General features: G+C 43.6%; 1 protein-coding gene across 4 annotated transcripts in view; it reads left to right on the forward strand.

The window, feature by feature from the left end:
- Positions 1–10,529: 10,529 nt before the first annotated feature.
- TSPAN15 (tetraspanin 15) overlaps positions 10,530–15,267 on the forward strand; it is a 71,439-nt gene continuing 66,701 nt past the window's right edge. Inside the window, exon 1 of one of the 4 annotated variants that reach the window (XM_007524177.3) lies at positions 10,530–10,742. In XM_007524177.3, coding sequence (XP_007524239.1) covers positions 10,647–10,742 — 96 coding nt within the window. In that variant the 5' untranslated portion in view covers positions 10,530–10,646. The remainder of the gene's footprint in view (positions 10,743–15,267) is intronic. The other 3 variants (XM_016188584.2, XM_016188583.2, XM_060197506.1) reach the window with 3 other exon arrangements.

Below are 15,267 nucleotides of genomic sequence, written 5' to 3' on the forward strand. Positions count from 1 at the left end.
TCTGTTTCTGACTTATTTCACTCAACATGATTTTTTCAAGGTCCATCCAAGATCGGCTGAAAACGGTGAAGTCACCATTTTTTACAGCTGAGTAGTATTCCATTGTGTATATATACCATAACTTGCTCAGCCACTCATCTGTTGATGGACACCTGGGTTGCTTCCAGGTTTTGGCTAGTACAAATTGTGCTGCCAAGAACATATGTATACAAAGATCTTTTTGGATGGATGTGTTGGGTTCCTTAGGATATATCCCCAGGAGAGGAATTGCAGGGTCATAGGGTAGGTCCATTTCTAGCCTTCTGAGAGTTCTCCAGACTGTTCTCCATAGAGGTTGGACCAATTGACATTCCCACCAGCAGTGCAGGAGGGTTCCTTGGACCCCACACCCTCTCCAGCATTTGCTGCTGTTACCTTTTCTGATGTATGACATTCTCACAGGAGTGAAGTGATACCTCATTGTTGTCTTGATTTGCATTTCTCTGAAATCAGAGACTTAGAGCATTTTTTCATGTGTTTCTCGGCCTTTTGGATCTCTTCTGTGGTGAATATTCTGTCCAAGTCCTCCCCCCATTTTTGGATGGGGTTATTTGTCTTGTTGTTGAGTCTGGCAAGCTCTTTATATATGTTGGTTATTAAACTCTTATCTCATGTATGGCATGTAGAGATCTTCTCCCATTCTGTGAGGGGTCTCTTGGTTTGGGTAGTGGTTTCTTTTGCTTTGCAGAAGCTTTTTAATTTGATGTAGTCCCATAGGTTTATACTTGCCTTAGTCTTCTTTGTAATTGGATTTGTTTCATTGAACATGTCTTTAAAATGTATGCAGAAAAAAGTTCTGCCAATATTTTCCTCTAAGTATTTGATAGTTTGTGGTCTAACATCCAAGTCCTTGATCCACTTGGAATTTACTTTTGTATTTGATGAAATACAGTGATTCAGTTTCATTCTTCTGCATGTTTCAACCCATTGTTTCCAACACCATTTGTTGAAGAGACTCTGCTTTCCCCATGTAATAGTCTGGGCCCCTTTGTCAAAGATTAGATGTCCATAGCTGTGGGGCCTCATTTCTGGGCTCTCAATTCTATTCCACTGGTTAGTGTGTCTATTCATGTTCCAGTACCAAGCAATTTTGATGACAATGGCCCTATAATACAGTTGGAGATCTGGGAGTGTGATGCCTCTGGTTCTGTTCTTTTTTCTCAAGATTGTTTTGGCAATTCTAGGTCTTTTCTAGTTCCAGATAAACATTTGTAGCATTTTTCTATTCTCCTAAAAAATATGCTTGGGATCTTGATGGGGATAGCATTAAATTTGTAGATGGCTCTGGGTAATATATTCATTTTGATGATGTTAATTCTTCCAACCCATGAACATGGAATATCTTTCCACTTCTTTGTGCCTTTTCCAATTTCTTTGAGTAGTGACTCATAATTTTCAGTATACAAGTCTTTCACTTCTTTGGCTAGGTTTACTCCTAGATATTTTGTTGTTTTTGTTGCTATAGTAAAAGGAACTGATTTCTGGATTTCAATTTCTTCTAACTTAGTGTTTGCATAGAGGAATGCCACTGACTTTTGAATGTTAATTTTATAGCCTGACACCTTACTGTATTGCCTGATGATTTCCAAAAGCTTCTTGCTGGATTCCTTAGGTTTTTCCATGTATACTATCATGTCATCTGCAAATAAGGAGAGTTTGACTTCTTCTCTTCCAATCTGTATCCCTTGAATTCCTTGCTCCTGTCTTATTGCTATGGCAAGAACTTCCAACACTATGTTGAATAGTAATGGTGATAGTGGGCAGCCCTGTCTAGTACCTGATCGGAGTGGAAATGCTTCCAGTTTTTCACCATTGAGTATGATGTTGGCTGTAGGTTTGCTATATATAGACTCCACTATCTTCAGGAATTTTCCATCTATTCCCATTTTCTGTAGTGTTTTGATCATAAAGGGATGTTGTATTTTGTCAAAGGCTTTCTCTGCATCTATTGATATGACCATGTGGTTTTTGGTCTTGCTTTTGTTGATGTGGTGGATCACATTGATTGATTTATGTATATTAAACCAACCTTGCATGCCTGGGATAAACCCCACTTGGTCATGATGGAGAATCTTTTTGATATACTGCTGTATCCGGTTGGCTAGAATTTTGTTTAATATTTTCGCATCTATGTTCATCAGAGATATTGGTCTGTAGTTTTCTTTTTTGGTTGTGTCCCTGTCTGCTTTTGGTATCAGGGTGATGTTGGCTTCATAGAAGCTGGCAGGGAGTATTCCAGTGTCTTCAATCTTCTGGAAGACTTTTAAAAGTAGAGGTATCAGTTCTTCTTTGAAGGTTTTGTAGAATTCATTTGTAAAACCATCTGGTCCAGGACTTTTATTTTGGGGGAGATTTTTGATAACTGTTTCAATTTCATTAGCTGTGATGGGCCTGTTCATGTTATCCACTTCCTCTTGACTTAGTTTTGGAAGTTGGTAGGTATCTAGGAAATCATCCATTTCTTCCAGGTTCTCTAGCTTGGTGGCATATAGTTGTTCATAGAAGCCTCGCATGATATGTTGAATTTCTGCGGTGTCTGTTGTGATATCTCCTCTTTCATTTACTATCCGATTTATTTGGGTCTTCCCTCTTTTTTGTTTTATGAGTCTGGCTCAAGGTTTGTCGATTTTGTTTACTCTTTCGAAGAACCAACATTTACTTTCATTGATCTTTTGTATGGGTTTCCTATTCTCAATGTTATTTATTTCTGCCCTAACTTTAGTGATTTCTGACCTTCTCGTTGCTTTAGGGTTCCTTTGTTGTTCTTCTTCTAGGTCTTTAAGATGTGCAATCAGGCTGTTTATTTGTGCTTTTTCTTGTTTCCTAATGTATGCTTGTATAGCTATGAACTTCCCTCTTAGGACTGCTTTAGCTGTGTCCCAAATATTTTGACAGCTTGTGTCTTCATTTTCATTGCACTCTCGAAACATTTTGATTTCTTCCTTGATTTCCTCTTTGACCCAGAAGTTGTTAAGAAGTGTACCGTTGAGCTTCCACATTTTGGCACTGTTACTAATCTTTTGTTGATTGTTAAATGTTAGTTTAATTCCACTGTGGTCTGAGAAGATGCTTGGGATGATTTCAGTGCTCTTGAATTGGCTGATGCTGTCTTTGTGGCCTAACATATGGTCTATCCTTGAGAATGACCCATGTGGGTTTGAGTAAAATGTGTATTCCAGTTTCTTGGGATGAATGACTCTGAAAATGTCCAATAGTTCTAGTTTATCTATCTCTTCATTTAGCTCCCTTATGTCTTTACTGATTTTCTTCCTGGATGATCTGTTAAGTTGAGAGAGTGGGGTGTTGAAGTCTCCTACTATGACTGTGTTACTGTTAATATATTGCTGTAGCTCTTTCAGTAGAAGTTTGATGTATTTAGATGGCTTCTCATTGGGTGCATAGATGTTAATAATTGTTAAGTCCTCTTGATTGACTGATCCTCTGAGCATTAAGTAGTGTCCATTCCTATCTTTTTTAATCTTATCTATTTTAAAGTCTGTCGTGTCAGATATGAGAATAGCTGTTCCTGCCCTTTTTTGTGGGCCATTGGCTTCTTGTATGATAGTTTTCCATCCTTTCACTTTAAGTCTGTGTTTGTCTTGTTGAGTTAGGTGTGTTTCCTGTAGACAGCATATTGTTGGGTTGTGTTTTCTAAATCCAGCGCCTTAGACCGCTCGGCCACACTACCACCACTAGTTGGGTTGTGTTTTCTGATCCATCTTCCTACTCTGTGTCTTTTAATAGGTGAATTAAGGCCATTGACATTTATTGATATCAAAGATTGAAGATATTTTAACACCATTCTTGTAGAGTTTTAGAGTGTTTTGATATATGTCCTATTTGTGGTGGTCTGGTTGTTTATAGGAGACCTTTCAGAACTTCTTTCAGGGCAGGCTAGGTGATGGTTGCTTCCTTCAACTGTTGCTTGTCTTTGAAGGTTTTGATGCTTCCATCTAGTCTGAATGACAGTCTAGCAGGATATAGTATTCTTGGCTGAAAGCCTTTCTCATTGAGCACTCCATAGATATCTTGCCATTCTCTTCTGGCCTGTAGTGTTTGTATGGAGAAGTCTGCTGCTAATCTTATGGGTTTTCCTTTGTAGGTGACTCTGTTTTTCTCTTGCAGCCTTCAGGATCCTTTCTTTATCCTTATTCCTCTCCATTCTAAGTATGATATGTCTTGGTGTCTTTAGGTCTGAATTAATTCTGTTTGGGACCCTCTGGGCTTCTTGAATCTTTATGTCTTTGATGATGTCTAGACTAGAGAAATTTTCAGGTATTATGTCCTGGAAAATGCTTTCTTCCTCTCCTTCTCTTTCTTCCTCTGGTAAGCCAATAATGCGTATATTGTTTCATTTGAAGTCATCCCATAGGACTCTGTTGTTGTTTTCAGCATCTCTTAATCTCTTTTTGAGATCTCTTACTTCTTTTTTAGTTGTCTCTAATTCATCCTCAATCTTGCTAATTCTGTCTTCAGCCTCATAGATTCTGTTCTCTCTGCCCTCTACTGCTTTCTGGAGTTCATCTATTTTGTTGCCCTGCTCTGATACTGTTTTAGCTTGTTCAGCTAGTTGCCTTCTTAACTCAGCAATTTCAGCTTTTTCTCTCTAATAACCATGAGATAATTAGTATTTTCTTCCATATTCTCATTTGTTGTTCCTGCATTTCTGATTACAATTTTTTCAAATTCTTTACTCACTCCTGTTATTATTTCCTTAGCTAATGTTTGGATGTTGAACTCATTGTTTTGTGCTTCATCCTCTGGAGGACTTTTAGCTGGACTCTTGTCCTGGTTCGAGTCTCCAATATTTTTTCTTGTTGCTTTAACCATTTTATATATTATGTTATGAGTTCCCTTTAACAGTACTTTTCAAATTATTGATCACTATTGCCTGGTTGACTTGTGTCTAAGTAAGTTAATTAAAGGGTTTACAGTGGTGGAAGTTAACAGTTTTTTCAATCTGTGAGTTGGAGCTCAGTGGTTTAAAAGCCTCTTTTTTTTCCCTTCCCTGTAGGCTATGGGAGCCTGAGGGCTTTTAAACTATCAATAGGCTTCTTAGCTTAATCACTGACTCCTGACTAAGAGATAAAGAAGGGTGTGGCAGAGATAATCCAGTGGTTATGCAAAGAGACTTTCACAGCCCCTCAGCTATGCCATCGAGGTATAGGTCTTCTCCTGAGTTTCCTGGTTAGATCTCTGTCCCTGCCACTGCTCCAGATTCTGAGGGTAGTAGCAGTGGAGACTCAGAGTTGCACTTGGTGAGTCTCTGGGGAGTCCTCTCCTCCCTTCAGCTGTCCCCTTGTTGGTGGAGCAGACTGGAGGTGGTGTCTCAACTGATAAACTGCTGAACTGTTAGCAGTCACTTAATCTCTCCTTAGGCTCCTCTCTCCTTTCTGTCACCAGCCACATGTGTTTGTACTCACAGGTTATTTACTGGGTTTTGTGGTCATTCTAGTCCTGTCTTATTTCGGTCCTGGGTGGTCTCCTTTGGTATTCCCGCGTCCACTCGGTCGGCAGCCCCACGCTCGCCCCTCTGTGCGTCCCAGCTGTCGGTGAGTCCCAGATTTCCTCTTCTTTAAGCCTCTGGGAGCATGGACCCAAGGTCATTGTGGGATGCAGAAGGTGGAAGGTCTGGCTTCTGTAATTGCTTCCCCGCTGAACATAGGTGTCGACTGGTGGATCCATACTCCTAGCCTGCCTCTCTCTTTCCCTAGTGAGGTGAGGTTCTGGGGAATCAGAGCTCCAGGGCACATTGGTAGGGTTGTCTGCCCAGGGAAGTCTGGTTGACATCATGCTAGTATCTGGAACCTGGTGACTAAAAAGAAAGTTAACATATAAAGGTAAATAAGTTGTTGACTAATCATGAACCTAAAGACTGAAATAGTGCAGATGAAGAGTTGGGGGGTCTCCATGTAGATAGTTAGTAGGCATATTTTAGTTATGTTATAAAGGGCCTGTGGCTATACTAGTTTTTTTTTTTTCCCTGAGCATAAAATCTGATATGCAGGTGGATCCAAGTTATTGTCTGGGGAGATGAATTCATGGCTGGAAAAAGGACCAGAAAATTGGATCAGGGAAGACAGTAGCTCCCAAATATGGGAAAGGTGTATAAATATTGTTGACTGTAAACCCCATCGATTCCATGTGATCTGGGCCCCATATTCAGCTTAGGAGCCTATGTGACCTCTGCATCCCTGTAGACCTGAGCTCACATTCTGTGGTCTCAGGTGTAACATAGAATATGTTGTCCATCCTCCCTTCAGAGGATGGAATATTCTCTACCATTGTTGATCCAAGTTGAGGGCAAGGTCCTATGGGGGCCCACAAAGGGATCTGTTTTGTTGTTCCTGATAGAGATGACCAGTGACAATGGAGAGAGGGATTTATTTGAGGTCTAGGCCCATCATATCTGTTTGGGAATCTCAGGACTTCCTGAATAGGAGCCCATCCAGGTTCTGTATCTTGCCCTTGCTTCAAGCTTTCCAGTGGCCCCCACGAAAATTGGAAGCCTAAACTTATTACCAGAGCTGCAAATTTTCTTTTTCTGCTTCTGACCTGGCTTCCTTCTACAGTCCCTGCAGCCCTTGCATGAGTTCCATGAACTTTTCTAAGATTGTTCTCGTCTTAGTCTTCTCACTTGCTGTCCTTTTTTTCTTTCCGCACAGAAGCTCTTCTCTCAGTTCTTGAGCACACACACTACATATTTTACATATGCTTTTGCATGCCTTCCACTCCTCAATGAGATAGAATATTAATAGAAACTCTTGTCTGTGTGTTTACATATGATCCCCAGAGCCCGGGTATATAGAAATCATTCTATATATTCCAACTGATTGGACAGTGGAAGCTAGAGCTAAGATTGCTTGTGCTAGATGAGAAGTAGTCCAACCTCCAGGCTTCACAGATGGGTAAACTGAGTCACAGAGAGTCACTTGCTGAGCACCATAGATACAAACGTGTGTAGGCCAGGCCAGTCACGTACAGTCCTGAGTTTATTTTCTTATCAACTAAAGGTAAAAGTTAATTATTTCCCCCTGTCATGTCTCTGCCAGATTATCATGAGAACAGATCTCTGAATAAATTCTGCCACCTATAGAAATACCTGTAATACAAACATTTGTTAGCAAATAGCCACAAAACTGGTTCATACATCCTGTTTTGTAAAACCAAGTGACTTGTTTCCATCTTCCCAGGAGTCAGGAAGTCCCTGGGGGGCTTTGCAGGCCTCAGAAACAGTGTTTTACAAAATTATAAGATTTTTATAATTATTACAACGTGAAATGGGGGGTTTCCAGTAGACAGTGGAGGGCCAACTCTCTCTCTTATTAATGAGTTCAACTATCTCACAAGAAAACCCTGGTCACTCGAGGCAGACCTACATCTAGAGACAGGATTCAGTTAGACTGGTAACAGCCACATCAGGGGATCTCAGGGATTCGTCTCAGGTATTTGCCCAGAGCAGCAAATAAACTTCTTATTCACAGTAAAGTGCTTGGTGTCCTATATCACTTCCCCCATCCCCCAATCTACCTGTCTTGAACGCTACTGATTTCAACAACAAAAAAAGTTTTATTTCTAATACTTGCTATGTTAATTAATGATCTTCACTGATGCATTCATCCCATCATTATCTGTGCTAGCAATTAAAACTGGGTGAGAGTGAATTGAGCTATGAGGAGTTGTAGAGGCATCCTGAGCTCATTGTAAGGGACTGTCTGAGTCTCAACTACCAGGCTCTTGACTTCAAGTTGGTAACTTGACACTGAACCTGATAGGATACGTTCACTATGAATTTCACTATAAATTCACATGACAGAGTCTTTCCCACCTCCTCCCATTTAACTGCATCCTGAGAGATGACTGACTGACCTCTGGAGTATGCCCTTGTTGATACGATGCTGGCTGACCACTTCATGCTCACAGCTGCCTTCTGATGTTCATTCCTGGCTGCACTGTAGAAAATGACTGAGGCTTTCCCTTCTTTACTCACTTTTCTTAGCATCATCATCTCAAGTTTCACCCATTTTGTTCCAGATGATACACTCTCATCTTCTTTGACTGAAGAGTAGTGTTCCATGCTTCTAAGACTTCTTGAGAACTAAAGTGGTTGTCAGGGTGTGTGTGTGTGTGTGGTTTTATAATCTTGCAAGCCACTATTAATTCACAAATAAAAATTTAAAAATGAAGATTAATACATATGTATCCCATAGCTTCTTTATCCAATTACCTCTCATTGGGCATTTAGGTGGCTTCCATATTTTAGTTATTCTGACTAATACAGATATCAAGATAGGAGATCATATATCCTTTCAAATCAGTGCTGTCATGTTCTTTGGGTACATGCGCCTAGGAGGGGCATGAGGTATTTCCACTTTCATTTGTTTAAGGATTCTTCATACTATTTTCTGAAGGGGACAGGAACTTTGCATTCCTACCAACAGTGTATCAGGATTCCTTTCTAAGTAAAGAGCTGAAGGACAACTACCAGATGATTTTATTTATATGTAGAATAGAGATGCCTGTAACAAATGATCTTGCAAAAACAATGGTGACCAAATGGTCTCTTGCACTTCGTGAAATCTTGGTGGTCATCAGGGCATGGGGGCATGCTTCACAGAGCTTTGGTGGAGGGCGTGGTGACACACACACCTGTGTAGGTATAAAATTATATCCCTGAAATCTTATAATTTTGTAAAAACACAGTTAAATCACTAAAAATAAATAAACAAATAAATAAATAAATAGGACCTAGGGGCCAGGCAGCGGCACATCTGGTTAAGTGCACACATTACCATGTGTCCTAGCCCCCAGTACTCAACTGCAGTGAGGAAAGCTTCACATGCAGTGAACCAAGCACTCTCTTGTTTCTCTCTCTCTCTCTCTCTCTCTCTATCCCTTGTCCCTCTCAATTTTCCTCTGTTCTATCAAATAAAAGATTTAAATTAAAGTTTTTGAAAAGTGATTGGAGGGAGTCGGGCTGTAGCGCAAGTGGCCCAAAGCGCAAGGACCGGAGTAAGGATCCTGGTTCGAGCCCTGGCTCCCCACCAGCAGGGGAGTTGCTTCACAAGCGGTGAAGCAGGTCTGCAGGTGTCTATCTTTCTCATCTCTCTGTCTTCCCCTCCTCTCTCCATTTCTCTCTGTCTTATCCAACAATGACGACAACAATAATAACTACAACAACAAAACAAGGGCAACAAAAGGGAATAAATAAATAAAATAAATATTAAAAGAGTGATTGGGACATTTAAAATAATACAGATTCCCAGATCCCTGATGGTGGAGTTTCTGATGTAACTGTGCTGGGATGGGAGTTGGAGAGCAGGACACTTTTAATGGTTACTGGCTTATTCTAATCTGCAGGTAGGGGAGGTCACACTCACACCAGTAGGACACAATATCTATTGGCTAGGGCCAATCTGGTCTCTCTGTGTTCTCTTTCTCTCTGGGAGTGTGTGTATGCAGGACACTTTGGATTCCAAGGCACTTGTACTTGGACAAGGGTGCCATTCCTGCCACCACCACCAGGGACCCCACCTAGCACTGGCATGAGCTCATGACCTCTGGGTCACATAACTAAACACTCATTGCATGGCCCCAAGTCCCACGGTAACTAGATCCTGGAGGCAAGGAAACAATTCTAACTCCAGACAGCGGGAAGAAAGAGGCCAAATCCAGTTAAGCTGAGTGTGTGTGTCAGGGAGACAGCCTGATTAGAGGATGGGCTGTGGGACAGGGTTTTCCATAGAGGGCTGCCTCCAGGGTCAGGGCTGGGGTATCACCAAGTCACAGAGAAGGGAACTCCCAGTCTGGTTGGGGAAAGATCTTCAACAGGGAAATCTGTTACAGAAGGAAGCTCAGGGACCCAGCTGCGGGGGGTGGGGGGGAACCTTTGACTCTTTGACTCTACCCTCCTTTACTGTAGCACCCCTTCTGGCTCCTTGCCCCCCTTCTTCTTCTAGCGTTTGCCCTTCTTCCGTAGCCAGTCAACAGCGTCAGGTTGAGCCTGATGTCTGCTTGTTGCTGGCTTTGAAAGTGACTGGGATCCATGTGGATTCAGTCGGCTAGGAAGGATCGTCAGTTTCCCCAATAAATGGGTACTGACGGGATGCACCACGAGAAGGTCGATCCAATTGCCCCCCCTCAGGCTAAGCAACTCACACTGCTTATCCCAAACTCATTTGCACACTTGTACCATCTTAGCAGTTAAATTCATGCCTTTTGCTCAGTCTTCCTTCTTCACAAAAGTGTAAAGCCCCAACATCTACGAACCCGAGGTGGGCACATTGGAGCTCTCAGAGCTCCCCAGCACATGCTCTCCCACGCCCCCTCCGCGGATTGCCAGAGTTGCAGGGGACCTCCCAGGCGGAGCGCTCGCCCCCTCCCCTCGGCGACTCCGGGGCCCCGAGTCGCAGCCACGCCCTCGTGCTTCCAGCCCATTGGCCGCTGGGGCTGGTCGGTCCCAGGCGGCGACTGTGATTGCGGCTGTCGGGTGTCAGTCCTTGGACGAGGGCGGGTGGCGGGGCGGGCGCCTGGGCAGCCGCAGGTGGGGCTGCTGGCAGAGAGGACCGAGCGGCGAGTCCCGGAGCCCCGGGCCAGGAGTGCCCAGGATGCCCCGCGGGGACTCCGAGCAGGTGCGCTACTGCGCTCGCTTCTCCTACCTCTGGCTCAAGTTCTCGCTGGTCTTTTACTCCACAGTGTTCTGGGTGAGTGGCCCCACTAGGGCTCCGCGACTGGAGGAGGTGGGGTGGTAGCCTACTCCTTCCACTAGTCGGACGCCCAGCCCCGGACTGGGCACATTTAGAGCCCCTGGGAGATCGCGGGGAGTACACGCCTGGCCACTGGCTCCGCTCGGCCTGGCTCTGGGAACTGGGAAATTCTGGCAGCCCGAGCTCGGTCTGAATTTCAACCGCCCCACCCGAAGCATTAGAGTTGTTGGCTGCTCCAAGGAGCGCCTGGAGGCTCGCTCGGTGTGCACCTGACCGGCCGTTTGGTTCTAGGTATTCGTGGTGCAACCGCTGGTGGGGGAGGCCTGACCTCACTCACCCAGCAGTTACTCAGTGTGCCTCGCCATCAGCCGGTGCAAACGTGCTTAGGTGGTTCTGGTCAAGAGACAGACGCTGGCTCCTGGACTCACCGTTTACTTGCCAGAACGTTTGAACAAGATGCTTCCCTGTTGCATCTTGACTTCGGTCCTCTGGCATGGTGGGGAGTATACCACCCGACTGCATCTGGGGGAGGTCTCTGGCTGCTCTGCTCCTAGGAGCTTGATACGTTTCTGCTGTGACCGTACTTTATTTACATCCTCTCGTGTCCTGTGGGTGTGTGTGCTCTGGCGGCGGGCTGGGGGGGGGGGTGTGAGGAAGGGTTGAGGTCCTAGGGAACCGGCCTTTGAGTACTGCTATCACTTTCCAGTCGAATCTCCTTGGAGAAGTTACTTCAATTCTCTAGGCCATCGTTTCCTCATCTGCAAATGGAGCAGTAGTTATACTCAAAATTTAGCATAGCCCTTGAGACTATCTGAAATAAAGCAAGTAGGGTGATAGGCACAAAAGACCAGCAGAAAGCTCAGGAAGTGCGAGCCATTATTGTGCGTGGAAAGGCTGGACTCATGTAAAAAATTTTCTCCCTTCCTCCCTCCCTCCTTTCTCCCTTCCTTCCTTCCTTCCTTCCTCTCTCTCTCTCTCTCTCTCTCTTTCTTTCTTTCTTTCCTCCTTTCTTTTTTCCCTTTTGATAGAGATAGAGAGGCATAGAGACAGAGTGAGAGACCACAGCACCGAAACTTCTTTCATTGCTGTGGGGGCTGAGCTTGAACCTGGGTCCCACATATGACAACGCAACACACTATCTAGGTGAGTTGTTTTGCAAGCCTATTTTGTGACAAGTGTTATTATTACTACCAACACCACCAGAGCAATGCTCAGTTCTGGCTTATGGTGGTACCTGAAATCAAACCTGGCACCTCAGAGAATGAGGCATGAAGATCTTTTTACAAACCACTATGCTACTATCTCCCTGACAAGTTTGTTACAGAGACTGGATATCTCTATCTCTATCTCTATATTTATCTATATGGTAATTTTCTTTATATATATATATTTATTTTCCCTTTTGTTGCCCTTGTTTTTTATTGTTGTTGTAGTTATTATTGTTATTATTTATGTCATTGTTAGGACAGAGAGAAATGGAGAGAGGAGGGGAAGACAGAGAGGGGGAGAGAAAGACAGACACCTGCAAACTTGCTTCACCACCTATGAAGTGACTCCCCTGCAGGTGGGGAGCCAGGGGCTCAAACTGGGATCTTTGAGCTGGTCCTTGCGCTTTGCACCACCTGTGCTTAACCTGCTGCACTACCGCCTGACTCCCATGACTGGATATCTTTATTTTTTTATTTTTTTAAATTTTTAATTAATTAATTTTTTAATTGGGGAATTAATGTTTTACATTCAACAGTAAGTACAATAGTTTGTACATGCATAACATTCCCCAGATTCCCATATAACAATACAACCCCCACTAGGTCCTCTGAATCCTTCCTGGACCTGTATTCTCCCCACCCACCCACCCCCTCCCCAGAGTCTTTTACTTTGGTGCAATACACCAATTCCATTTCAGGTTCTACTTCTGTTTTTTTTTTTTTTTTTCTTTCTGATCTTGTTTTTCAACTTCTAACTAAGAGTGAGATCATCCCATATTCATCTTTCTGTTTCTGACATTTCACTCAACATGATTTTTTCAAGGTCCATCCAAGATTGGCTGAAAACGGTGAAGTCACCATTTTTTACAGCTGAGTAGTATTCCATTGCGTATATATACCACAACTTGCTCAACCACTCATCTGTTGTTGGACACCTGGGTTGCTTCCAGATTTTGGCTATTACAAATTGTGCTGCCAAGAACATATGTATACACAGATCTTTTTGATTGGATGTGTTGGGTTCCTTAGGATCTATCCCCAGGAGAGGAATTGCAGGATCATAGAGTAGGTCCATGTCTAGATTTCTGAGAGTTCTCCAGACTGTTCACAGAGGTTGGAACAATTGACATTCCCACCAGCAGTGTAGGAGGGTTCCTTTGACCCCACACCCTCTCCATGACTGGATCTCTTAATGGAGATTTCAGAATAGATTGGACACCCCCTCTGCATCCCCAGCTAAGAATGACAACATTTTCCTATGGCCTGCTCCTGACCTCCAGGTCTGCCTCTCTGGAATAGTCCCCTGCCTCGGGCCAGACCTGCCTTGGGACATAAGGTGTTAGCCACTGGTATCCATTCCCAGATCCATCTCATCATTCTCATCATTTTCATCTCCTTAGCCTTCAATCTTTTCTTGTTACTCAATCACAGAGAGATTTTAGGCACATCCTTTCTCTGTTTAGGACCTTAGACCTGTTCATTGACTTTTCCATCCAGAAAACTAGTCTGAGTGGGGCTGGGTGGTAGTGTACCAGGTGGCGTGCACAACTTACCACGGCAATGAACTGGGTTCAAACTCTTGGTCCCCACCTGCGGGGGGAAGCTTCACAAGTGATCAAACAGGGCTATAGGTATCTCCCTCTCCTATACCACTCAATTTCTATCAAATAAGAGAAAGAAAGAAAGGAAAGAAGGAAGAAAGAAAGAAGAATTAAAAAGAAAAATAGCTCCTGGGAGTGATGGATTTGCCATGCAGTTAACAAGCCCCATCAATAACACTGGTGGTCAACCAAGTCAAACCAAACTAAACCAAGTCTGAGCTCAGGTCCATATTCACTTCTCCAGGTGACGTGGAAGAAAAGGAAGTATGAAAGAAAAAAAAAAGGAAAGAAAGAAAATAGAAAAGGAAGTATGTTTTGGTTGCAGGATGGTGCTTGGACCACTGGTGGAAACTAGAGAGAGGCAGAAGTTTGTGGGATTGAGATGCAGGGAGCTTGAACCATCACTTGGAGGTTCTTTAACAAAGTTGCATCAGCGTCAACTAGAAAGTTTTAAAAACACCTCACATGGTTGACTGGGTCCTGGTACAGGTGTTTATTTACACTTAACCAAGTCCCCCAGGTAGTTGTAGTTATATAGTCAGGGTTAAAGACTGCTGATCTGATGATTTCTTGACTCCTTTGATTCTGACAGTGGGATTCTTTGCCTGACTCTCACTTGTCTGACCTCTGAAGGCCAAAGCTGAAAGAAGAAAAGCAAAAGTGATAGGAAGGGGGTGAGAAAATAAGGGAAGACAGGATTCAGATGGCAGGAGCTGTGCTTCTGGTCTCATCTCTCTCTCTCTCTCTCTCTCTCTAAATATGTTTTATTTTAATTAGAGATAGGTACACAGAGATCTGAGACCAGAGCATTACTCAGCTCTGGCTCATGCTAGTATAGGGGATTGAACCTGGGAATATAAAGCCTTAGGAATGAAAGTCTTTTTGCATAGCCATCACGCTTTCTCCCCCACCCATCGATTTTCTCCGTGTGGAATCACTGACTTGACCTTCACTTTCCCATCTATAAGATGGATAACTGGTCTCTTGTCCCAACTTCTCTAGATTTATTTTTTTAGGATTAGCAATAAAAGGAGAGGGTGATGTGTGGGCACGCCAGGTGCTATGTAAAAGCACAACAGGTTAAGTGCACATGGCGCCAAGCCCAAGGGCCGCCATAAGGATCCCAGTTTGGGCCCCCCGGCTCCCCACCTGCAGGGGAGTTGATTCACAGGCCCCACCTGCAGGGCAGTCACTTCACAGGCGGTGAAGTAGGTTTGCAGGTGTCTTTCTCTCCCCTCTCTGTCTTCCCCTCCTCTCACCATTTCTTTCAACGACGACATAAATAACAATAATAACTATAACAACAATACAACAACAAGGGCAGCAATAGCGGGGGGAAGCAAATTAAAAAAAAAAGAATACTATGCAATTGAAAAAAGAATTTGAATTGTTAAGACCTTGTTCTGCCACTGACCCTGTAGTCCCTAGAGAAAGCCACCTATGACTCTTCCTCTGCTTCTCTTGCACCAGGGTAGGGCTCAGAATTTGAAATCCTTCCTCTTCAGCTAACTGAGATTGTCTTACCAAATTCTTGACTTTTTGTCCCTGAATTTCTGCCTAAAAAAAACAAAAAACCTCTCTCCACATGCCAAGAACTCAGTCACCTGCCAACCCTGCCAGGGCAGCTCCAGGTGCCAAGAGTTTGACTGCAGGGCGGAGGCTGGTGTGAGTAAGTCATTTGCCCTGGATGTGGCTCACTTGGGAACCATTACA

This window comes from Erinaceus europaeus, chromosome 1, assembly GCF_950295315.1.
Source record: "Erinaceus europaeus chromosome 1, mEriEur2.1, whole genome shotgun sequence".
Taxonomy (NCBI): domain Eukaryota; kingdom Metazoa; phylum Chordata; class Mammalia; order Eulipotyphla; family Erinaceidae; genus Erinaceus; species Erinaceus europaeus.